The sequence below is a fragment of the Rhipicephalus microplus genome, chromosome 2 (assembly GCF_043290135.1).
Source record: "Rhipicephalus microplus isolate Deutch F79 chromosome 2, USDA_Rmic, whole genome shotgun sequence".
NCBI lineage: Eukaryota > Metazoa > Arthropoda > Arachnida > Ixodida > Ixodidae > Rhipicephalus > Rhipicephalus microplus.
Genome location: NC_134701.1, coordinates 138,559,409 through 138,586,271, shown reverse-complemented (window position 1 = coordinate 138,586,271; position 26,863 = coordinate 138,559,409). Strand labels below are relative to the sequence as shown.

General features: G+C 48.7%; 1 protein-coding gene across 2 annotated transcripts in view; it reads left to right on the top strand.

The window, feature by feature from the left end:
• The window catches only part of LOC119169732 (MAM and LDL-receptor class A domain-containing protein 1-like), a 336,454-nt gene that overhangs the window by 108,959 nt on the left and 200,632 nt on the right, over positions 1-26,863 (top strand). For both annotated transcript variants that reach the window (XM_075886851.1, XM_075886852.1), the window contains exons 13-14: positions 434-571; positions 14,403-14,686. In XM_075886851.1, coding sequence (XP_075742966.1) covers positions 434-571; positions 14,403-14,686 — 422 coding nt within the window. The remainder of the gene's footprint in view (positions 1-433; positions 572-14,402; positions 14,687-26,863) is intronic.

Here is a 26,863-nt window from a genome sequence, read left to right as displayed (position 1 = left end):
GGCCGCGACGACGGACGCTGGTCGCGCTTGGCGTCAACCTATAAAGCGCTCGCGTTTTGCTAACGTAGCGTCGCTGTGCCCAGCGTGCGCGCGCGTCAACGTTACGTTGTATATTTGGCTCTTCATGATTCACTCGAGGCCGTTTCACTTGCTCCAGATTGACCGACTTTGGTGTCACGTGACGTCAGTGGTTGACGAAGGTATATGACTGGTGCAAGCTCAATAATCATGTGACGCGTGTCATGTAAAACATGACAACATACCACGCTCATAGCTTGCTGGCTTTATTGATGTTTTATTTTTTTTGTGCTGAGTGTTTTTCAATCTTTTCTCCGACTTACAAGGCAATGTTATTCAATCGTTGAACTAAGGCTGCTCAATGCGGCTAATTAAAAAAAATGGTTGTTCATGCTGTCCTGCTTGGCCCTAATAGGTGAGCTTCTAAGCTGTGGCTTCAACAGAGGGAACTTGTGCCACTGGACGTCTGAAAGTACAACAGGGGCAGCAGCCTGGGTATTCGGAACACCTGTGAGCTCTTCACTCGGCCCTCTGCAGTCACCAGAAGAGAAAGGTAGGGCTGATCGATAACTATCATCTCCCTAGCTATTTTAGTAACATCCGATGTGTCGAATGATTACATAGGACGCTCTCCATAGTGCCCCGTGATATTGTAGGTGAGGTTGCTTCAGTTTTCTAAACCATGTCAAGCTTTTCAATATACTTGAAAAAAAAAGAAGTTAGAGTTTCGCCGCAATGGTGAAGCAATGAATTCGATAGAAACAAATTGGAACGCTGAATGAAGAAAAGAAATTAGCATGAAAATTGCAGACCGATGCTCCAGAACACAAGACGCATGCAAAGAACGGGAATGCTATAGCAGGTGGAGCATGAAAAAACAACTTGAATAATTGTTATAAGAGCAGCTACATGGTATTTCTGGTGTTGCATCTTGGGTTAGCGCACTTTTAACCGTATAGAGATGGACTCGACGTGTTTGTTTGTGTACGCTCAGTCTGTTTCTGCACGGTTGAAAGCGCGTTTATCCAAGCTGCAAAGTCTTTGCTTATTTGTGTTTGAACATCGCAATACAAATGTCAAGATATGACAATTGTTAGCTCGTGGTTTCATGTGCCGCCAATTTGAAGGACTTCAGATCAGCGATGAGATTGCGACACTTGATGTAACAAAAGACTGCTTTTATGTCACCGGTCACTTCGGGACTGATTTTCATACACTGGAAGAAACGCGTTAACCCAATGCGTATAGCTAAGCGCGTTAACCTACGATCCATAGTCGTTACTTATTGGGTTCGCGCAGTGGGCTTTAGTGTCAAGCTGTGAAAGTTGATTGCTAGTGGTCATACCATGTTTATTTTTAGAATGTGAAGCACCTCTTTGATTAGCCTGTGTAACGCTGTTCTTTCCTACACCTCGACTCGTATATGCTCACCTTTCTGTATTTTCTCCTGACGCTATATTGGGATTGGCTTTCGAGAATGGATGATTTTATTGCGATAGAGACTATAAGAATACTCTCGGCTGATTTTTTTCGTCCCCATCATGCCCCGAACACACACACACACACACACACACACACACACACACACACACACACACGCACGCACGCACGCACGCACGCACACACACACACACAAACGCACACACACACACGCACACACACACACCCACACACACACACACACACACACACACGATTGACACTCCCACAATTATATTCACATATGAACACAATAAAGCGGCTGGGGGAGTAGCCGCCGTGATAGTTCAGTGGTAGAGCATCGAACGCGTTATTCGAAGGTCGTAGATTCGAATCCTGCTCACGGTGAGTTATTTTTTAACCCACTTTTCTTTCTTCCTATTTACAATACATTAGTTTTAATAACTTCCCCTATACATTCCTTGGCAGTATTGTGTGTCGGATCTCATTATTATTGTGTCAAAACACAGAAAAACGAGCCCTTCGGTATACACTTCTTTGCTATATATATATATATATATATATATATATATATATATATATATATATATATATATAGACCAGATGAAGACGTCGAGGCTTGGCTCATCCATTACAAACGGGTGAGCGCCGCTAACAAACGGGATGCCGCTTCTCAGCTTTTGTACGTCGTGTTCTTTCTGACCGATACTGCATTAATGTGGTACGAGAATCGGGAGGAAATGCTAACGACGTGGGACAGATTTGTTTCTGAAATCAAAGAGCGTTTCGGCAACCCAACAACGATAAAGAAAAGAGCAGAACAGACGCTAATGCAACGCGCTCAAATGCCAGGTGAAACTTGCACGACCTACATTGAGGAAGTCATAAAGCTATGTAGGACCATTGACTCCGGAATGTCTGAGGAAGACAAAGTGGGGCACATTCTAAAAGGAATCGCCGAGGATGTTTACAGTTTCCTCATCGCGAAAGACACCTTGACATCTGTCACCGATGTCATTCGTCATTGCCGCAATTTTGAGCAACTAAAGATGAGGCGCATCACGCCAAATTTCGGCAGGCTGCCTAATGTGACGACCATCGCGAGCATAGACAGCAACCAGGCGCTTGATCTTGCAACAACAATACGGCAGATCGTACGTGAAGAACTAGGCCTGCACGCGCAAGTGGCAAACCGCCCAAGCACTCATCCTCCCTATCAACCACCAGAGTTCGAGCGAAACGTTGCTTCATTGTCCTCGCACCGAGTGGCGGAGGGCTTTGAGGATTCAGATGCCACACCTCAGTATCAGCCACGTCTATGCGATAGAAGCCCTGCCTATGACGCGCGATCACGACGAGCACAGCCACATTCTTATACTCAGGGTTCTCAGCCGGACTACGTCCCGCTGCGGCAAGGACAGTACCGACATTACTTCCAAGATGCGACTTACGGCGAATACAGTGGATTCCAGAGAATGGCAGAAACCCGTTCTTCGCCTGATAACGAACTGCCTCGCCGACAGCAGTGGCCCAGGATTCGTTCCGATGAATACAGTATAAACCGTGACCCTCCCGTGTGCTACAACTGTGGTTTCACTGGGCATATTGCTCGGTATTGCCGCCAACAACGCCGCCAATCACGAAGGACACCTGCCCTGTCTTCGCCACTAAGACCCGGTGCTTCATATGACCTGCGGACAACCGACTTGTTTCCAAGAGACCGTTTTTTGCACAAGATCATACGCAGTGATTCGCCAGCATCCGAGCGGAGTTTGACACCACCATGCAACCGCTCTCGTCGCTCGCCGTCTCCTCTGCGTCGTTCTTCTCCGCCGCCGGGAAACTAGCATCCGCGGCCAATGGAGGTGAGGTCGCCGGACGGTCTTTTCAAGATATACCTCTGCCTATTGTTATGATCAAAAACAAAGTGAATGTGTTGATTGATGGAATACCGACGATGGCGTTAGTTGACACTGGGGCGACTGTGTCTGTGATGAGCCTCGCCTTCAGAAACCGCTTAGGTCGCAAAGTTATGTTTTCATGGGACGATACAATCACCTTTTGTGGTGTAGGCGGCGAGTGGCTTAATCCTCTTGGTGTATGTGCTGTCAGTGTTTCATTGGCGGGAAAAGTATTTGTATCGGAATTTCTGGTTCTATCTCGTTGTTCGCACGATGTCATTCTTGGTATCGATTTCCTGGAGCAATGCGGTGCTTCCGTTGACTGTGGTAGTGGGGAAATATCACTAAACAGTTTGTTTCTACCGTCGCTTTCCGAAGAAGACTACCGTGGCGAAGACAGGAACACACTTAGTGTGATTGATGAAGTGATAGCACCATCTTTGTGCCTGACACCCGTTCGAGTCTCTTCCACAGCGGTTGATGATGCTTGTGTTGACCTCGTAGTGGGGCCTCTGCGCAAGAACTGTTTTAAGAAGGACATACTTGTGCCTTGTTCTGTTGTGTGCATGACGAAAGGAGTAGCAACATTGTGGGCGCTGAACTGTTCTGCCACGCCGGTTATGCTTCCTCGCGGGATGAAGATAGCTCTCTTTGATGAATCCTCCTGCAACTCGATAGCAGCAATAGCTACGAACCTCCCCCCTTCTTCCTCTGCTTGTGATATTCGCCATAATGAAGATCTAATGCTTGCTATGATCAGCAAGGCTCTCAGTACGACGGAACGGCAAGCGCTGGTGCAGGTCCTTTCCCGGCATGTTGCTGCTTTCGACTTCAAACATAGAGATGCACCCCTTCAGTTACCCTCGTCCCGCGCTCGTCACAGAATAGACACTGGCTCTGCACACCCCATCCGCCAAAAGCCCTACCGAGTGTCATCCTCTGAGCGCAAAGTTATCGCCGAACAAGTAAAGGACATGCTGAACAAAGGGGTCGTGCAAGAGTCGTCCAGCCCGTGGGCAGCCCCGGTAATTCTTGTCAGAAAAAAGGATGGTTCCTGGAGATTCTGCGTAGATTACAGGCGTCTAAACACTGTGACGAAGAAAGATGTATATCCCTTACCACGGATTGATGACGTCATAGATTGCTTGCATGCCGCTTCCTATTTTTCAACGCTTGATTTGCCGTCAGGTTATTGGCAAACACCTATGGAACCCGGCGACAAAGAAAAGACTGCTTTCATAACTCCGGATGGCTTATTTGAATTTAATGTCATGCCTTTTGGCCTTTGTAATGCTCCAGCCACCTTTGAAAGATTTATGGACACAGTATTACGTGGTCTAAAATGGGAGATATGCATGTGCTACCTTGACGATGTTGTGATCTTTGGCCGTACGTTTGAGGAACATAACAACCGTCTCAGTCTTCTTCTCGACTGCATCGAAAAAGCCGGGCTGGTTCTGAATTCTAAAAAAATGTCGCTTTGGCAAACGTCAAACTCTCGTGCTGGGGCACTTGGTCGACAAGGATGGCGTCAGACCCGATCATCGCAAGATAGAAGCAGTGAGCTCTTTTAAATCACCGCAGTCCGCACGAGAACTTCGCTCATTTGTCGGTCTATGCTCATATTTTCGTCGTTTTGTTCAACGATTTGCGGAGATTGTGTATCCGCTGACAAACGTCTTGCGACAGGACGCAACCTTCAACTGGACACCAGAGTGTGACGCCGCAATCTCACCACTTAAGTTTGTACTAACGTCAGCACCACTGTTGCGTCACTTCGATCCATCTTGCCCGACTGAGGTACACACGGATGCTAGTGGTATCGGTGTAGGCGCGGTGCTTGTACAACGTCACAATGGCGCAGAGCATGTCTTGGCATATGCCAGCCGTTGCCTGAGCAAATCAGAACACAATTACACAGTAACGGAACAGGAATGTCTGGCAGCTGTTTTCGCTGTACAGAAGTTTCGTTGTTATCTTTACGGGAGGCCATTTAAGATAATTACCGATCACCATTCGTTATGTGGCTGGTCGGTTTGCGTGACCCCTCTGGCCGCCTCGCACGTTGGGCGCTGCGACTTCAGGAATACGACTTTACGGTGTCGTACAAGAGCGGCCGTCGTCACGCTGACGCAGACTGCCTCTCCCGGATTCCTCTTGCGACTACTGACTGCGATGCTGAGAATTTTGACGACTGCCTTGCTGCTGTTACAAGCACGTTCCCCAACGCGGCAGATTTCCAGAGAGAACAACGCAACGATCTCAACTTGGATCCTCTTTTTGCCGCCGCACGTGCCTCCCAACACAGCGGTCGCTTTACGGTCCGAGACAAGTTGCTCTATAAAACTAACTACTCCAGACCTGGAGCACGTTTTCTTCTAGTTGTCCCCGAGAGCCTTCGCTCCGAAGTTCTACGTGCCATGCATGACGATGCGACGTCCGGTCACTTCGGCTTCATTAGAACGCTGAACCGCACGCAGGAACGCTTTTACTGGCCCAAGATGTACGAAACGACGAAGCGTTACGTCGCTAGCTGCTAGACGTGCCAACGTCACAAGCGCCCGGCCACCGCTACACCAGGTCCCCTTCACCACCCACCCAGCACACCTTTTGAACAAGTAGGAATTGACATTATGGGTCCATTTCCGTTATCTAAGAATAAGAAGCGCTGGATAATCGTCTGTGTAGATCATCTTACGCGGTATGCCGAAACCGCAGCTATTCCCTCTTCTACCGCTGCATCCGTGGCGGACTTCTTGCTTCACTCCGTGGTCCTTCGCCATGGCCCACCGCGTGTTATTATCAGCGACCGTGGCCGCCAGTTCACTGCCGATGCCGTTGAAGAATTACTACGCATGTGCACGACACAGTTCCGTCATTCCACACCGTATCACCCACAGACGAATGGCCTCGTTGAACGGACAAACAGAACACTGACCAACATGCTTGCCATGTACGTTTCTTCCAATCATAAGAACTGGGATGAAGTGCTGCCTCTTATCACGTACGCGTACAACACGGCAAAACATGAAACAACGAACTTCAGCCCATTTTATCTGTTGTACGCAAGGTTGCCACTCAGCCCTCTAGACACTTTATTACCCTTCATTCTACACAATGACGACTCTGTGCCTCGCGGAAGAAGCCCGTCGAATCGCTCGTCTTCGTACTCTGGCCTCTCAACGTCGTTCGAAGGAACGATACGACGACGTCACGAACCAAATTTATTCGAAAAAGGTGACTTGGTGTTACTTTGGACACCGCAACGCAAGCGTAGATTGTGTCAAAAGCTTCTGTCACGATATTCAGGCCCCTTTGTAGTTTTGGAGCGTCTAAGCCAGCTCACTTACGTAATAGCTCGTCTTTTGTCCAATGGTCGTCGATCGAGCAGAACGCAGCTCACTCACGTGGCTCGCCTGAAACCTTTCCACCCTCCTTGTGCATCATAACTCGCCCATGGGCTTCGTCTGCTTGCAGGGGAATGTAACAGACTAGAAAATGGTAGAGAAGAGAAGCAGAGGAAGACGAAGAGTCTTGGCACGATCGCGGTGTGCTGCCGCAGACGACCATCGTTCACTTCCTGTAAATAAAACCATCTTATCACAGCTCGCTGTTACAATATATATATATATATATATATATATATATATATATATATATATATATATATATATATATATATATATATATATATATATATTTATTTATATATTGCCACGCAGTGTTGGTGGCAGAAGACGAGAGCGAAGAAAGGAATGGCAGCTGTGGCTGAGTAAACAGTCCTCCACTTCGAGTTACTGCCTATCGTTTCCTCTCGCGAAAGACTGGTGGAGGTGTTGGGTACTGTACTGCAACGTCTTATGCCTGCTGGTCCTGAACCAGAAGCAACCACCGCCAGTGCACCAGGGTCTGCTGATATCTATCGAAGCAGCCGCCGCCTTCAAGGACTACCACCACGGTACGGCCCCTTGGCAAGTTCCGTGAGGACAATGTTTGCCACATCCGCAACCCAAACCGAGCATGACCCCCTAGCTAGCGTACCCTGTGTCATCAACACGCCTCGCACACCCAACCCATTCCATGGTGATGCTGGTGAGAATGTCGAAGACTGGCTTGACCATTTCGACCGTGTCGCTGCCATCAACGACTGGGACAATCGCCGTAAGTTGAAGAACGTGTATATCTCCCTCTTAGACACGGCATGAGTGTGGTATGAGAACCACGAAACTTCATTCACAAGTTGGCAGGAATTCCATCGGCAGCATCGCGAGGCGTTCAGTAACCCCGAACGGAAAGAGAGAGCGGAGCAGGCTGTTTCTTCGCGATTTCAAATGCCGAACGAGAGCGTTGCGATGTTTGTCGAAGAAATGTCGCGGCTGTTTCGACGGGCTGCCCCCCCCCCACATGTCAGAAGACAAGAAAGTGCGCCTGCTAATGCGAGGCGTAAAGGAGCATTTTTTCGCGGGCCTTGTGCGCAATCCTCCTATGACTGTGTCCGAGCTCATACGTGAGGCCACAATTATGGAGCGCATGCTTCGTCAGCAGCGGGTGTCGCAGTATGAGCGTCAGACGGCCATGTCCGCTGCGTGCTCGCTTGTACCAGAAGGTGATAACAGGGAGGTCCTCACAGAACTCATACGGCAAGTTGTACGCGAAGAACTTCGGAAATTTCATACAGCGTCCCCTCCCAGTAGCGCTGCTCTTACGGACGTCGTTCGTAACGAAATCAGGCAGTTCGTTCACTCTTCACCACCATCGCAAGTCGAACCTCCCACGCTTTCTTACGCGGATGCCCTACGCGCCTCTACGCTGTCGACGGCACATTTTGCTCATCAACCTACTGGGACCCCCAGATGCTTTCCAAGTCCAGCCCATCACCTGCCTTCTCAGGACGATTTTCGTCCTGGCCCGCGGAAGTCCACTGTCTGGCGTGCACCCGACAGTCGTCCTTTGTACTACCATTGTGGCGAAGTTGGACACATGTACCGCTACTGTTACTACCGACGAATAGGCCTACGCGGATTCCACCCAGATGCACGCTGTCCACTCTATGGTGAGCGCCCACAAGAAATTGCGGATTACTGGGAAGGTAGTCATCACGCTGCTGTCCCGCTGCGACGACAGTCACGGTCACCATCACCCTGTCCGTCCACATCAACGCAGCACGCCCGACCCGACTTTGGGTCCTCTGGTGTCAGTGGCGCAAGCCCACGCCGGAGAAACTGAAAACGGTGACCTCCGGAGGTGAGGCCGCTGTCACGCCAACCGACAAATACCCTCCGCCACTGCCTTACGACGTGCCGTTAAAGCCTGTTTGGGAAACCGCCAACAGAACGTCCGCTGCCATTACCGTTTCCGTCGACTGTTATCCTGTGACTGCGCTTGTCGACACGGAAGCTGATTACTCGGTGATGAGTGCTTCATTGGCCACCCGTCCACACAAGGTGCTGACAACGTGGGACGGTCCTCAACTAATCACCGCTGGAGGACACCTCGTATCCTCTGCAGGAAGGTGCACCGCCAGGCTTGAGATTTGTGCGTTGGCTTTTGTAGCATCATTCCTTGTACTGCCCAATTGTTCTCGGCCGGTCATTTTGGGCATAGATTTTCTGCAAGAGTATGGAGCGATAATTAATCTGCGTGATTGGTTCGTCAGTTTTGTTAACTGTGTGTCTCAAGATTCCGACATCGAAAACGAAGATCGTGGCGTGGCCTTACGCGTAGTTGATGATTGCGTCACGTTGCCACCTCACAGTAGTATCTTCGTGCTTGTTGAGTGTCCACGGGAGCAGTCGATTACGGGCATCGCCGAAAGTAACCTGACGTTATTGCTTGATCGGGAAGTGGCCATTGCTCGAAGTCTCGTTCAACTGCGAAATGGCCAGACGACGGTTTTAGTTACGAACTTCGCTGGCGAACACAGGCATTTTGCGAAACGCACAACCATAGATTACTTGGAGGCATTGGATGATTTGGACGCCTTCCCTTTGATTACGACTACCTCGACTGAGAACAGCTGCGATACTGACGTGACTAGTCGCCTCAACCTCAATCGCCAGTTGGAAGAACCTAAGAGGGCAAGGCTTCTCTGTCTCCTCTCATCCTTTAGTGACTGTTTTGCCACTACTTCGAAAGTCCGGGATACTCCTCTAATGAAGCACAGAATTATCACTGAGCCCAACGTGACACCCGTGCGCCAACATGCTTACCGCGTGTCGCAGAAGGAGCAAGATGCTATCCGTCATCATATGAAACAAATGCTCGACGACGACGTAATTCAACCATCGACTTGTCCTTGGGCATCACCAGTTGTTCTGGTTAAAAGGAAAGATGGTTCATTACGATTCTGCGTCGACTACCGCAAACTGAACAAGTTAACGAAAAAAGACGTATATCCTCTTCCTCGTACTGATGACTCCTTGGATCGCCAGCGACACGCCCGTTACTTCTCTTCCATGGATCTCCGTAGCGGATATTGGCAGATTGAAGTAGATGAACGGGACAGAGAAAAAACAGCGTTTATTACACCGGACGGTCTCTATGAATTTAAAGTTCTCCCTTTTGACCTGTGCTCCGCTCCAGCCACGTTCCAACAAATGATGGACACAGTTTTATGTGGCTTGAAGTGGTACTCTTGTTTAGTGTATTTAGACGACGTAGTCGTTTTTTCTATGACTTTTGAACACCACATTGAGCGGCTTGAGGCAGTCCTTCTGGCTAATCGCACTGCCGGCCTCTCCCTGAAATCGGAAAAGTGTTATTTTGGATATGAGGAACTGAACTTTCTTGGCCACATTGTCAGCAGCAGTGGTGTTTGCCCCGATCCTAACAAGGCTATGGCAGTTGCTTTGTTCCCGATACCGAAAACAAAGCATGATGTGCGCCGCTTTCTGGGACTTTGTGCTTACTACCGCTGCTTCGTGCCGAACTTTTCGAAAATCGCCGACCCTCTACAACAACTCGTCAAGGATGACCTTGCCTTCATCTGGGACCCCAAACAATCCGGCGCTTTCCGCAACCTTCAACAACGCCTTCAAACGCCACCGATCCTAGGTCACTTCGACACCGAAGCAGACACAGAAGTCCGCACTGACGTGAGCAACCTTGACCTCGGAGCTATTATCTTGCAATATCAAGATTGCGTGGAACGCGTCATCACCTACGCTAGCCGCACGTTGTTATCTGCGGAGAAGAACTACTCGACGACTAAAAAAGAATGTCTGGCGGTTGTATGGGCCATAACGAAATTCAGGCCCTACTTGTACGGACGCCCCTTCCGAATCGTCAGTGACCACCACTCTCTCTGCTGGCTAGTGAATCTGAAAGATCCTTCGGGCCATCTCGCAAGATGGAGCCTTCGGTTACAAAAATTCGATATAACGATGGTTTACAAGTCTGGTCAGAAACACACCGACGCTGACTGTCTTTCCCGCGCACCCGTCGAGGTCACTGAAGAAGACAATGATGAAGACTTCAGCTGCCTTGCTATTCTCGCATCATTAAACGTGGCTGAGCAGTAACGCGAAGACTTAGAAATACAACCACTCATCGAATACCTTGAGAGACGTCACCCACAACCCCCACGTCAGTTCGTGCAGGATTTGTCACCTTTCTGTCTACGCCAAGGCATCCTCTACAAGCGCAACTTTCATTCAACGAAAACTGTCTTACATCCTCGTCGTTCCTGCCGCTCTCCGCCATGATATTTGGCGTGTTTGTCACGACTAGCCATCGTCAGGGCATCTTGGCTTCGCGCGTACTCTGGCGCGGATCAAAGACAAATACTACTGGCGGAAACTTACGAAAACCGTCCGGCAGTACGTCAAGACATGCACAGCCTGTCAGCGCCGCAAAACTCCAACGACGAAACCAGCCGGTCTGCTTCAGCCTTTTCGACCCCCTCACGCACCTTTGAAAGGTCGGGATGGATTTACTCGGCCCATTTCCGAAGTCTACGGCTAGTAACCACTCGATTGTGGTTGCCACCGACTACTTGACCAGATACTGCGAAACACAAGCCGCCCAGCGAGCAACTGCTTGCGAGGTGGCTGACTTTTTCATCAAGAACATCGTTCTCCGCCACGGTGCTCCCACTGTCGTCGTCACAGATCGTGGTACTGCTTTTACGGCACAGTTATTCCGACAGATCCTGTTTCTGAGCGGCACGTCGCACCGAACAGCAACAGCGTACCACCCGCAGACTAACGGGTTAACCGAACGCCTTAACAAAACGATTGCAGATATGCTTTCGATGTATGTCGCCAAGGATCAGAAGAATTGGGATGAAATCCTCCCGTATATAACAATTGCCTACTATACGGCTTTGCAGAAAACCACCGGCTTTGCTCCTTTCCTTTTGATTACGGCCGCGACGTCACTACAATGCTTGGCACCATGCTGCAACCAACTCTGCCGGACACGATTACCCCGGACGCAGATGTACTTGTTCAGCGTGCCGAAGACACCCGGCAGCTGGCGCGCTTTCGCATTTTATCGCGGCAAAATCAAGATGCTCGCCGATACAACACCCACCTCAGAGCAGTATTACACGAACCCGGTGACCTAGTCTGGGTTTGGACTCCTACACGTCAACGGGCACGCTCAGAAAAATTGTTAAGTCGGTACTTCGGACCCTACCGAGTTCTTCATCGCCTCGGCGAAGTGAATTACGAAATTGTCCCAGCAGACACGTCACACCATTCTCGCAGACCACGCACCTCGGATGTGGTTCATGTCTCCAGGATGAAGCCGTATATTCGCGTTGACTGCAAGTCAAGAACTTTGGGATGTGGCAATAGCCTTCAAGACAATTGTGCATTACTTTCTTGCTTTTTTATTTTTAATCTCGTCCTTTTTCTTTTCAATGGACACAGACATATCTGACTACCTTTCGTTGTTTTTCGGAGCCGTGGCATTTATGCGATGCTTCTTCTTCTTTTTTTTCTTTGGGAAGAGGGTAATGCCACGCTGTGTTGGTGGCAGAAGGCAGAAGACGAGAGCGAAGAAAGGAATGGCAGCTGTGGCTGAGTAAACAGTCCTCCACTTCGAGTTCCTGTCTATCGTTCCCTCTCGCGACAATATATATATATATATATATATATATATATATATATATATATATATATATATATATATATATATATATATATATATATATATATATATATATATATATATATATATATATATATATATATATATAAAGGACAAAGAAAAAGTTGTATCAGCGAAAAATTCCAGGCCACCTTACCATGAATTCAAACAAGCAACTCCTCGCTCCTCAGCGTGCTGGGTTGACCCCCTTGGCCGCGTCACTCAGGTTGCCTATTTCTAACGACGAGCTATATATATATTAACCATTTACACTTGTTAACCATCAGTAGACATACAAGAAACCTTATTGAACACAGCTTGTATGTCTCGCTTCAGGTTATGTAGCACTAAAAATCACAGCATATCCACGGAGTAAATGATGATGAGCGGGGCGAAGTGTCCGTCAGCCCGCCGTGCTTGCGTCCGCCCATTCTATCTTGCTTCCGTCCTTTCACGCGACCTTCCGTGCGGTCATCCATGCGTCCGTCCGTCTATCCGTCCGCTCGTGCGTTCATCCGTCCGTACGTCCGCGCGTTCATCCATCCGTCCGTCCGCCCGTCTGCTAGTCTGTTTTTCCATCCGTCCGTGCACCCATCTAGTGAACACTTTGAGTACCGCCATCTCAGATTCTCACATCTCGCATCACCTGTTGCACATACCCGCTCTAGAGGGGGTATATGCCACTGGTGGTTACCTACTACTACTACATACATCAGAGGATGTACAGACCCACACCTGACAGAGCTTCGCCCCTAAAACGAGGCAGCTAGATTTCTTTTCAAATTAAACATTTTCTTTATTATAACCGCTGGTTTCATGGCCAGTCCCCCGTGGCGGGTGGGAGCCATATATAAAGGAACAAATGAGCAAGCAAGCTTCTGCCACCACCCAGCTGCTTATTGCGTCAACGCCCACGATTCGATCTCTGGGAGAATATGAGGTGCACGTATTGATGAAGTGCATGGGAACTGTACTATCGGCGTCAGATGAAACCCTAACAGCGGCAAGCCTTCTCGATAGTGTAGTGCATGCCGTCCAGTTATCACCCGTTGACAGGCGCACGCATCCTCTTCACATCTCTGCGCATAAATGTGTGCTTGTTCATGGTGATAACTGGAGGGCACGCACTGTGCCATCACGAGGGCTAGCCACTGTTCGTGTTTCATTTGACGCCGATACTACTTTTTTCTACCGTCCCGGTATCGTTGATGTCAACTAAGGGCCAAGGAAAGAAACGCCGGACATATGCAGGTGAAAACGCTGTGTGTAGTTCGGCCTTTTTAATGCCACCGCTTGTCGTACGAATACCTACGAAACAGCTCCAAGGGAATGCTAGTCGCGCTAAAGCATGGTGGGCTTGCATACTTGCTCAGACAGAGGAAGAGCATGGTGCTGCGCGTGCGAGAACCACTGCAACTGGACACACACCCGACGGTGTTCACTACATATTGTAGGCTTCCTAAGTATTTTAGCCTTAGTTCGTATAGCAGTCCAGCGTGTTGCTATCACATTCATTGCTTCGGCTTTGCATCAAAACTGAGACTTTTTTATGACGACAATATTCAGCTCCAAAACACTGACGGGATGCCTACTTCTTTTATACTATCTCTCGAAGCATTCAAGTGCTCTCGTCAGTGCTTGGGCTGAAGTTTACTGCAATAGAAGAACAGCCACGCTCGGTAATACATGTAGATGAATGCATGTACGAAAATTGCATCAACTTACGAGTAGCTGCTGTTCAAAAGCGCATATTAAAAAAACGCGAAATACCGAATTTCATAAGCTATAAGTATGATTGTACTAAACAGTATACTGAGACCATTCTATCAGAAATCTCCGTTTTCCTAAAAACGAGTATCTCGATCTCTCTCTGTACAAGCGAGCGTATAGTGCGGTTCACACTACACTCCCACCACTTAAAGTTTCTCTGTTCACTGGTGTTGCCCGCAGGTGGCATGATCTATCTCACCGGATCTGAACTGCCCGAAAAGAGCCATCCAGTACTGCTGACCTCTGCTACGGTTGGTCGAATAACCGAAGCGTCCTGCTTTTCTTTCTGGTACCACATGTTCGGAGGCGACGGTGTGGAGCTGGAATTGTACCTTAAAAAGTCTGTCCAATCAGCGGGCGCCCCTTGGAAAAGTGACAAGTTGTTCAGTCACAATGACCGCACGACTGCTGACCGCTGGTACAACGTGCGCCGGACTGTGTTCTTCGACGAAGCAAGAAACGAGGTACATTTTTGTTGTCAAACTTGTGCTTGTAGCCAGTTCAAATTACTTCGGAGCCGCCACCAATTCAATGACAAGCAATGTCAGCCTCTCTGATGTAACGTTTATTAGAGAAACTGCTTCATCGACAAAGACCTCGCAGAAAAGAATTGTTGGCCAGAGCCCTTATAGCCACTTCTATAGAAGAAGTAACATGAAAGTTGATACACTAACAATATCCTACAAAACATTTTTACGCTATGAAATACTGAACGAAAACATAGATGTCATTTCAGATTCTTTATTTTTTATTACTTATTCGATACTTCTCTCGCATTGCCATTGGGAATCAGTTGAAGGGGTTTGCAGAAAAACGAGTTACAAAAGAATTATGTGCATGTTAAATAGAAGTATAGAAAGTCGAGACAATAGGTGCATCTCGACTGTAAAAATAACGAGTAACCAAGATGTATACAGGAACGCAGGGCGGCTGATAACAACGGCGCTTGTAATTGTAATCCCCTTGCTATTTTCCGGCATCTCCGTTTTTGCACTGTTTTTTATATTCACGTTAAAATCCGAGTCATATAAACGTATATACACTTTGGCGAGGTTCAAAATCATGTCGTGGCTTAGGCACGCAAAACGGGGGCTTAATAGTATTAACAACAAAAATAAAATGAAACGAAACTTACAAAATAGATAGAAGTGAACAGGCACAAAGTATTTACCAAGAATAAATGGTCTGTTAGCGGTGATCACATCACAAAACATGGTAGTATATCCACGGAGTGAATGATGAAGAGTGGAGCGAAGCATCCGTTCGCCCATTCGTTCTTGCTTCTGTCCGTCCATGCGCGCGTCTGTGTGGCCGCCCGTACGTCCATCCGCCCTTCCGTGCGTGCGTCTGTTTGTTCGTCCGCACGTCCATCTGTGCGCCCGTCCTCGCGTGCGTCCATGCATCCGATCCTGCATCCGTTCATGCGTCCATCCATCCGTGCAGTCATCCGTGCGTCTGTCCATGCATCTGTCTGTGTGTCCGTTCGTCCACCTATTCAACACTCCAAGTACTACCATCTCACATCTTTTCATCATACATTCCTCATATATATACACGGCCATCCAGCGGACATTCCAAGGACTGAACGAGAGGAGGCACACGCACACTTTCTTACGGTTTGTGCTTTCTGTCCACTTCCCACCTTTAACCAGCTCGAGTTCATGGTATATACTAGTTCACTGTATTCATGGCACTGCGGCCTATGCGAGCTAAACCTTCCTAAAACCGAGGAGGTTACACCCAGCGAGTATAACGTAGCAACCCTTTCTTGTTAGATAGTGCTCAATGTACAGGGGTAATGAGAGACAGGAGAATTCGCCTTCTGGTTAACGCGCACGCTGTAATTGTTTTATTGTTCAACAACGCACGGAAGAAATATCCCACCGGCACCACCTTGCAGGTCAAAATATAAGGCTGGTTACACACTACGACTACTACTACTACTACGAGGGACGAACGGGGCCGCTTTACGGACATTCGCCCCTAAAAAGTTCTTTCTTTACACGTTGGTAGAGCCATAAATATATGACACACAGTTGCTGAGTACTCTCATTTACCCACTTCAAATATAGTAGTTTTTTAGTTAACAAGTCTGGACTCTTGAAAGCGCAAAATAGTTTTTATCGTTACAGCATATATGTTGGTGATATTTCTTTTTGGTGTTATTCAGCTTTAAATGCGAAGCATTTTTAGTGAGCTTTGGCGACATTGAGAGTATCTATCTATCTACCTATCTATCTATCTATCTATCTATCTATCTATCTATCTATCTATCTATCTATCTATCTATCTATCTATCTATCTATCTATCTATCTATCTATCTATCCACCTACGACTTTTAGCTCTCCTGGCAGTTTGGATAATGGTATCAATACCAAACTAGGTATGACATAACATGACTGATGACGAGCATATCTGACTAGTCATAACATGAAAATCATTACATTTATTTCATGAATGTCATGACATACATTTCATGGTCTTGCTGCTCTTGCGGTGGTTTTGTTCACATGACATATTGAAAAACTGATATGGTATGACATGATTGCATGGCGAACACAAGCGACCGACCCTTACATGGAAATCTTGACATGCGTGTCATGTGACACGACTATATGCCAGGCTCAAGATGCACTCGCAGTCATTTTGTTAGCGTCACGTACAAGAAATTTGGTATTACGGTACGTGAATGGATGATGAAGACATGTGACTGGTGTAAACATGACAATCATGAGATGCGTGCCGTGTAACAACATGACTACATGCCACGCTCACGATGCACTGGCGGCCATTTCGCTAGCTTCACTTATACCAAATTCACTATAACGGGACGTCAATGGATGTCGAAGATATAATAAAGGTGCAAACATGATAAACATGACAGGCGTGTCATGTAACAACATTACTACATGTTACGCTCATTATGTGCTCGTGGCCGTTTCGCTAGCTTCACACTTACCAAACTTGGTATTACACGACGCGAACGGATGACATAGGTGAATGACACACCCGAACATGATAAATACGACATGCGTGTTATGTAACAACATGACTACAATTCAAACTGATGATACGCTCGTGGTGGTTTCGCTAGCTTCACATATGCCAAATGTGGTATTACGTGACACCAATGGATGGCGAATGTATGTGACCGGTGCAAACATGATAATCGTAAGATTAGTGTCATGTGAGAATATGACTACACGCCACAGTGAAGGCGCCAATACATTTCGACGTTACGTAGTTCACGTGTTCTCGGCGTTCATTTCATCGCCTCACGCCGGCGTCGCCACGACAGTCGCCGGTCCTGCCATATACTCGCAGGCGAACGCCGCGCTGCGTTCCTTTGACACATGCGCGTTCTAGCGCGTCCACCGTCCCTCCTTCACGAAAAGAGGCAGACACAGTGCTGTCTGCGTGAAGTGCAGCATGTCGCTTTCGCGCTGGTTGGCGCCGGGCCGCGCCGACGGACGCTGCTCGTGGCGGTTGCGCCTGGCATCAGACTATAGAGTCTCGCGTTTTGCTAACGTATAGCGTCGCTGTGCCCTGCGTGCGCGTGCGTCAACGTTACGTTGGAGTACATCGGGCCCTTCACGATACGCTCGTGGCCGTTTCGCTAACTCCACGTATACCAAATTTGGTGTTACGTGACGTCGATGGATGACGAAGGCATACGACTGGTGGAAACATGATATGACACGCGTGTCATGTAAGAACATGACAACATATCACGATCATAGAGTGCTCGCGGCCGTTTCGCTAGATTCACATATATTAAGTTTCGCATCACGTGTTGTGAATCGATGACGAAGGTAAATGACACATACAAACATTGTAATCAGAACACGGAAGTCGTGTATGGAATAATTTACCTCCACCTCGTAACATTGTGGTGATTCTAAAGTGACATATCAACCTTCCTCATTCGTGCTTCGCATATCATCGATTCCCACTCTACGTGGGATCTGCCAATTTTTTTAAGTGTGAATACACTTTGTAAGCGACCCCAAACCATCCACCGCCGTCGGCGGCGTCCACAGTCTTCCCTCTATCTTTAAAAGAAAGAGGACTTGGCGGGCCGCAGCGCGACGCTCTACCGAATAAGCCACGGACGCGACGCTGATATCGGTGTCAGTAACGCGCCTTATACCCCCTCTCCCTTCGCTCGCTCCTCCACTCTCCTCGCTCACTGCAGCTGCGCGCGCACCCCTCTCTCTCGCGCGCCCGCCTTCTCTCTCATTCTCCCGTCGAGAGCGGGTCGTGAGGGGGAGTAAAGTTAAAATCTGTTGGCATTCGCCAGTGAGTTAACGTAAACTCCCCCGTGTGATCAAATTGCGATTCCCAGGAACCATTACACCATAAAGGCACCATAGTGTGATTAATAAATATAATAGTGCGAATTAATAAATACCCCTCATAGCATCACCCCGTGTATTCGAACTTAACCATGTTCACCTTCGGGGAAATGCTTGGGAGTTTTTTTATTCCGTCAATCGCACTTGGAGGCTGCAGAATGTACATGATGATCCCCGCTTTGACAAAGTACAAAATTTAGGCATGAATTTTGTGCATGGAGTTCGTACGGTATATGTCTAACTACAATAAATACATGAACTTATAATAGACACATCCTTGTGACGAATAATGATTATCATCACAAATTTGTAAACTCTTCACAACCCTATTTAGGACGCTTGATTGTGCATTTCTACAAAAATTGAAGTAATCTTGTTATTGGCAAGGTGTAGTGTTTAATAATAATTTCCGTGAATTAAATACTACTTAAATGTCCCGCCGTCGTACTGTCACACATTTGCTTTAAAATAACCAAGTTGTATGCTCTAAACGCGAGCATTTTTTTGTTTTCCTTTCCAGCAAAGCAAAACAGTATTGTGGCCGATTTAGAACATGGAATGTCGACCAAGCCTTCGAACATCATAGCACCTTCATATAAGTGGTCGGGCGCAATGATACACACACCGAAGTTAAGGACAGACTCGCTGATAGTTACAATAATCTTATGTGATTTGCATTGTGCTCTCTCAAGGCCTCAAGTTCATTGAAATATCTACAGTATTTTAGTCCAAATGCGGTGAAATGACGCCCTCAGGTATCATAATAAATTCTGGATAATTTTTCATACCACAACTTATGTGACAAGCGAAATAACATCAAGATACCAACCCTCAGCAATATGAGATCCGCATGGCGAAGTTTTTACTAGCGAAGGAAACATTAAAGGGGCCATGAAATGAATTCACTTGAAAAGTTTATTGCTTCACGAATTCATCGCCGCAAAAATTTTAAGAATTCATCCAGTGCAAGTGGAGTTACAAAAATTTTTCGCATGCTGCAATTGCATTTTCTCCTCTCTCGTCCTGACGAAAGCGCTGGGAGCTAAGCAGGGAGGGATGGCAGGGCCACAGAAAAACGTCACACGCGCCTCTCAGCCTTGAGCACGTTTTTAAAGACGATAGTCTTTCTTGGGGACCTTAGACGGAAAAAGTTTGGTCTGTCTGTCTGTCTGTCTGTCTGTCTGTCTGTCTGTCTCTCTGTCTGTTTGTCTGTCTGTCTGTCTGTCTGTCTGTACAAGGGGAAGTTTATTAACTTCAAACAAGAAATAAACACAAGGTACACAAGGTGGCATATCGCTTGGCATATACAGCACTCTAGAATTCATTCTGTGTATGCCTATATACATTCAAGAAATGGAACAGAGCAATAAATAGAACAAACTATACCTATGTAACTGCTGGATTCTAGTTGCTCGGAAAGATACCGCCGTAGCATCCAGCGGATCTTGGCCACTGATGAGAAGGCCGCTCGTAACGGCTTGTGCCTTACTTCAGCCAGGCTGCGCCGCTTCCAAAGTACAAATAGTGTGCATATAATCACCAGCTTGGCGAAAGAGCCCTTATTCCTGCGGAGGGCTGGAGGGGGGTGGATACGAAATTCCCTCGCGATTATTCGCCACACTGGCTTGGCTGCAGGGCACTCGTACAGGGCATGTGCCAAGGGTTCTTCCGAACGACAGTTGGGGCAAGTAGGAGAAGGGACATGCCTAGCCTATGTAAACGCTGACGGGTTGGGAGGACGTCCCAATTCTTGCAGCACATGAAGTTTTGTGCGGGTTTGGGGATTGCTCGCCCGTCGCTGCGCTCTTTTTTTCCCCATTTCTTCGACCACCTGTTTTTCTATAGCGTGATCTGCGGTCGTGCTATCTCTTCTGTGATGCGAGCCGGCGCGGTGTCGTCAACATCGCAGTCGGGGGCGTCGTTCTCCAGCATGCGCTTCGTGTTAGCGGTGACGTTGTAAAAACGCTATGGCATTTCTGAGAGCGGAGCAAGGGGTTGGTCCGTGTCTAGAAAAGCGGCGTTCGTGCTGCTCCAGTACCACATGATGCTCTTCCCCACATAGCTAGTTGTTTTGAACAGTGTCCTTGCCGTTTTCAGTGCAAGCACTTTGCTGGTTGAAAGCGCGTGGGTCAGGCCAAGGCCACCCTCATCCGCTGAAAGGTGGAGAAGAGTGCGGCGGATGGGCGCAGGTGTACCTTCCCAAAGGAAGGCGCCGATCATTCTTGTGAGCTGCGCCGCCGTCTTGGTGGGCATCACGGCTACGCGACTGGCGTAGTACGCGAAGGCACAGATGGTAGTCGTTGCCGCCAAGGCCTTTTCGCGTATTGTGAGCTTTTGGGATTTCAGGCTCTCTATTGCCATTTGTGCCCGCTCCAACGCCCGCTGCCAGGTAGTTTCCGTCACACCGCCGCTGTCAAAATATATGCCGAGCACCTTGACGACCTCTACCGCAGCCATTCTACCCAAACCTCTACGGGGAAAGGCACTAAAAGGCACGGCTTTGCACTTCTCCATGTTTAGCTGAGCGCCCGAGGCGTTAGCGTATGGCTTGAACGTATGCCAAAAGGCCTGTAAACTGGCTGGGTCCCTTATAAACAGCGAGACATCGTCAGCGTAGGCCAAGACTTTAATCTCTGCCTCACCTGTCAATGTGATGCCTCTTATGCGTTCGTTGCGGTGGATGTTTGTTAGCAGGGCTCCAGCGTAAGGATGAAGAGGGTGGGCCCGAGTGGGCACCCCTGCCGAATTCCTCTCGCATATCCGAATGCTGGCGATGGGTCGCCGTTCACCACTACGCAGCAAGTCAAGTGGCTGTAAAGGAGGACGATAATGTCGACGAAGTGCTCCGTGAATCCAAACTGGTGGAGAACTTGAAACATGTACCCGTGTTTGACTCTGTCGAATGCCCTCGCTTGGTCTAGCGATATGAAGGCACCCGACAGAGACTTCGTTGACATGTACTCAAAAGTATCCCTAGTGACCGTCAAATTGGCAAATATGGATCGGCCCGGGACAGCGCAGGACTGGTGCGGAGAAACCACGTCCTGTAAAAGAGGTTTAATTCAAGTGTTCAGAAGTGAAGCCACGATTTTATAGTCTACATTTAGTAGCGTTACTGGCCGCCAGGCTGACAGACCCTCCTGCTGGGGGCCCTCCTTAAGAAGAATGAGCCCGTGACGTCCTTGTTAATCTACAGCCCCTACGGGCCGTAGCGGGCAAAAGAAACAGAAGGTAGGGGAGAGAGAAGGAAGACGAGTCGACGCCTGTCATGGTCACGCTGCTTGGTCGCCTGAAGCGGTGGGGAGGCCGTCGCCGACCGAGCCTTTACGCGAATTCTTGGGATTTTTGCAGCGGACTGCGTCGCTGTCACTACTACCCTCAAGTGGTTTTGAGCCGCGTCCGGCCCTCTCGGCGCTCGCTGCCCACCCGGTATTCTCGGGTTTTGTGCCGTCCATCGGCCTTCGTCGCGAACGGAATCGGTGCCGTTTTCGAGGCCGGGCCCATACATGATTTCGGAAGAAGTTCCTTCGGGTGAGCCGGCGTCTGCAGCAGCGTGGAGACTAGGGCCTGGGGCTGTTGAAGGGATCTCGGACGGAAGAACATAGTGGCCGCGCCTTTGGATGGGGGTGTCATCAAAGCTCGCCTCGCAACTATGTCCGCGTTGTAGCGGAGGAAAGTCGTGGTCCTTGGTGCTCAGTGCCGCTTGCCCCACTTCGTCACTTTTCGCCTCTCTCTCGGAAGAGTCCTGCTCCTCGCTCGCTGAGTTGTTCACCACCCAGGCGTCGCGCGACGAGTCGGGGGAGCTAGTTGTCGAGTCGCTGCCCGTTGTAAAGTCGCCGAGCACTACGGTGCTGTTAGAGTCTTTCGTGCTCTCAGAACGCGCCACGGTAGTCGAAAGACGGTTCGGGTCGGCTTCGAAGGAGTCGGTAGCGTTGGAGGGCTCAGTGCCACGCCTGTGAAACGCCATATCCAAAGTGAGTGTGGGGGAGTTCAGTCACAGGACCTGTAAGTTCGTGGTTGTGTGCCGCCCGTCTGACAAGACCGAGCCGCGTGGGCGATCGTGCCCTTCAGCGGACCCCTGATCCGTCGAAAGACCACGTGCCGCCGCGACGTAAGATCGTCCACGGAAGCAATCACGGGTACCTTGCTTGCCCCCGCATCTCCTGCGCTCAGCCTCCCACCCCTCAGCGTCGTGGCCGAAGGTGCCGCCCCGCGTGCGCTAGGGAGTCGAGCAGGCCAAAGCCATGTGACCAACTTCGCTACAACGCGTGCACACTCGCCGCATGCCGCGGTACTCCAGCATGATCCGGTGCCCCGCCACAGTTAGGAAGTTGGGCACCGGTTTACTCATTTCGATGCGGCGACGCAAACACCATTTAACTTCGTCTGGCGATTAGTCACAGTCGCAAAGGCCACGCTCTTGACTTTACAATACTGTGCGAGTGCACCGGTCAAGGGGTCGTCTAGCAGATAGGCCGGGTACCGAAAAACATTCACAAAGGTGACCAGAGGCCCTACAGCCTCCACCGTGACTTTTGATTGTTAACAACAAAACCCTCGCTGACCATTAACTTAGTTGCCTGAGCGGCATTACGAGTACATACAAGAAAACGTGAGCCTCCTATGTGCTGGAGCACGTGCGCGGTATCATCTCCTGCAGTGCGCTCGACTGCGTCAATAAGGTCATCTATTGACAAATCGCCATCAGGTGCATTTAAGAAAAAACAGTTCTCCCTCACTGGGAGGCTCGTTTGTGCGGCCATTCCTGGGGGCGTAGCCGGTTGCTCCTCCGAAAACGGGGGGGGGGGGGGGGGCGTATCTAGTGACTGGTTAAAGCGCAGCTTCGCCGCGCACTAGTAGACTGGTTCAGCAGGCTCTGGATCGTGGAACCCACAGTTTGTGGTAGGCGGCACCGCAGGGGCCTCCGGGTGTGTGGGTGGAAACCGGGCTCTGCTCGCCTCCTGGCATAGGGTGGTGGTCACCGGCCGGGGGAAGGGCCCGTGACCCGAGGGCTGCAGGCGCACGCACTCCAGGCGGGGTGGTGCTGTTGCGGAGACGTTCAGCTTTCCGGCGAACGACGCCCGTAGGGGGGGGGGGGAGGACGTCGGAGTGACGTGACCCCGAGTCTCGCGCGAGGATTCAAGCTGACGGCTTACTCGACACCTTGATCTTCGCCGTTTCGAGAGGCTGGACATTTGTCTGTTTGTCCTCCCTTAACGATACCTCAAACGGCCCCAAACGGCCAACTTTATCCGCAGCGCCCGGCAATATTGCTCAAGGTTTAGCCTTCATAGGTGTGCGATTGTCAATTAAAAGGCAATTATTGCTTATACCTGAGGCGCCATAACAACACGTCTATGTTTTGTATGTCTGCCTTCATACTAGAAAAGGCACACACAAGTAATTATAAGAACTGTAGCGTTTATTGCGCTAGGCTGACAGTGAAACGAGATGCTCAAAAAGGTAAGGGTTGCCAATATTTTGCTACGACGACACGGTGGTGGCACGTGCCCGTCGCTTTGCGTTCTACACCTTAACACCTCCGAGACTGGCGCGCATCTTTTTCAGCGAGCACGCACGCCTTCGTTTTCGAAGATAACTGCCAGATGGCGCTCGTGTCTAACGCGCCTCGATGCGGTCGCTCGCTTCCGCTACACGCTCGAGCCACTCTAACATAATAACATTCACCAATTTTCTTGCGCGGAACATCAAATAAACGTTTTGTTTACTCTCTCCAGACGCAATACTATCGTCTTTCGACGGCATATGCAGTGTAACATGTAGATTCGGGCTATTTTTTTAAACGACGATAGTCTTCCTTGGGGACCTTCAACGCGAAAATTTTGCTCTGTCTGTCTGTATGTATGTCTGTCTGTATGTTTGTTTGTTTGTCCACTTTTAACAGCACTGGGTACTTGAAACGGCTGACCCCATCCACAGCGCCCACGAATGTTGCTCAATATTTAGCGTTCATAGTTGTGCAATTTTCAATAAAAAGCAATTATTGCGCATTTCTGGGGCACCATAACAACACGTATATATTTTGCATGTGCGTCTTTTGCTAGAAAAGGCATACATTAGTAATTTTAAGGACCGTAGCGCTTATCACGCTGCCCTGACCATGCAACGCTTGCACGAAAAGGCGAGTGTTTCCAACGCTTTACTAAGACGAGACGGTCGAGGCACCTACCCGTCGCCTTGCGTTCTACACCTTATCACCTCTGAAACGGGCACGCATACCCGTCTCAGAGCCACGTGCGTTGTTTTCCAAGAAAACTGCCAGATGGCACTCATGTCTCACGTGTGACGTGACTTGATGCGCTCGTTTGCCTCTGCTGCACGCTAGAGGCACTCTAACGTAGCACCTCCAGAGTACCCTTCACCGATTTTCATGCGCAGAACATCCAATAAATGCTCTCTTTAATCTCTCTACACGCACGACTATCGTCTTTCGACGACACTAGCAGATTACCATGCATATACGGGCCAATTTTTTTTCTTCTAATGCGCCACTTTTTCGGTGTGATCGCGCGCGCACGCGTGGACAAGTCTCGGCCTCTCACGACGATCTCTGTCACGAGCGAGCGAGCCATGTTCGAATCAGCCAATTGCTGACTGATGGGTAATTCACGCGTGATTTTTGGGCATATTCCTCTATTTGTCGAGAAAAGCGAAAGCAATTTTTTGCTGATATTGACAATTTCTTGTGGATTCCAGGCCACGTGCTGTGCTATAATATATGGCTCACGTGTTGTTGGGAGCCTCTACTACCGATCTGCAGCGTTTTCTGACCATGCTCAAAAAGTGTTGCAGGGCCCCTTTAAGCGGACAGTGAGAATAAACCACATCGTTATGGTTAACTGCAATTATTATATGAATTGCTCTGTTAAAAAACACATAAAGGCATCGATTTGTGCACTCAGAATCTCTTCTCAGTGTTTCCAAACCTTCAGCAAAAACGAAAGGTTTTCGCTCTAACATAGCCTGTAATATAAAACCGCAATAATGCAAGACATATGTATTGTTTTGCATGTGTTATACACTAAGTAATACCTCCTTATTTCAATTTCTTTCACTACACTTGAGAAAATTACTAGTGTCTTCTGTCTTAAGACAAGACCATGATGCCCCGCCGCGGTGGTCTAGTGGCTAAGGTACTCGGCTGCTGACCCGCAGGTCGCGGGATTGAATCCCGGCTGCGGCGGCTGCATTTCCGATGGAGGCGGAAATATTGTAGGCCCGTGTACTCAGATTTGGGTGCACGTTAAAGAACCCCAGGCAGTCGAAATTTTCGGAGGCCTCAACTACGGCGTCTCTCATAATCATATATTGGTTTTGGGGTGTTAAACCCCACATATAAATCAAGGCAAGACCATGTTGCCCCCTAATAAACCCATTTTATAGATTAACCTACGCCTTGCGTTGGGTTAGCTATTTGAAGCTCAGGTTTTCTCATGACTGGTTAGTAAATACGCATGTGCTATCATTGCAGAAGCCTTTAAGTGACGGGCCCATAAATTTACTTTCAAGGGACACACGATCACCTTTCAAAGCCCCAATTTTCACTCATGTGTTGCGTAGATTGAATTGCGGACAGGTTAGTTCAGGAAAAATGCATGCAATAGCTACACGCAGTTCGAAGTTATTCAGACTTCAAAAATTATAATACAATAAAAGCATTCAACCAGCTACGCGTAGTGGGCCCTGATGAAACAACAAAGAAGGTGGCTTGAAAACAAGTCTTTGTTTAACAAATGAACTCAGATCGTTGAATGAAGAACAACTTCAACGAACTGGGATTGAATGAAGTAGAATGCAGTGGTTTAATGAAGGGGCTAGAGTCGCGGAAATAGCTGGGAGAGTACTGGTGATTGGTTGGGCGCGTGAGTAGTGGCAAACACCCGTTTTCGCTGTACAACGGCCCCCAAACAGGAAATTCTGCACTACGAACAGCTTGGTTGTTTGAAAATGCGTACTCTCAGCTCGGTTTTGGCCCATCGCACGGCCAACTTTTACTTGTCCTGTTATATTTGAAAGCGCTCTCATTGAATGATCTGAATATGCCCCCGTAGAAAAGGTTGCACACTATTGTTACAAGTCGTTTGCAGCGTACAATTGACGTCATTGCCATAGTAGCGAACGTGGGGCCAGACGCCTAGTTCACAGGCTGCTGAAGCTTCGAAGCAATGCTTCGTGGGCTGTTTCTTGTAAGCAGATTCCATGTTATACTCTTTTCTCATTCTGAGAAGAGAACGTTTGGAGCGACAAGAATAGTGTAGCACGGT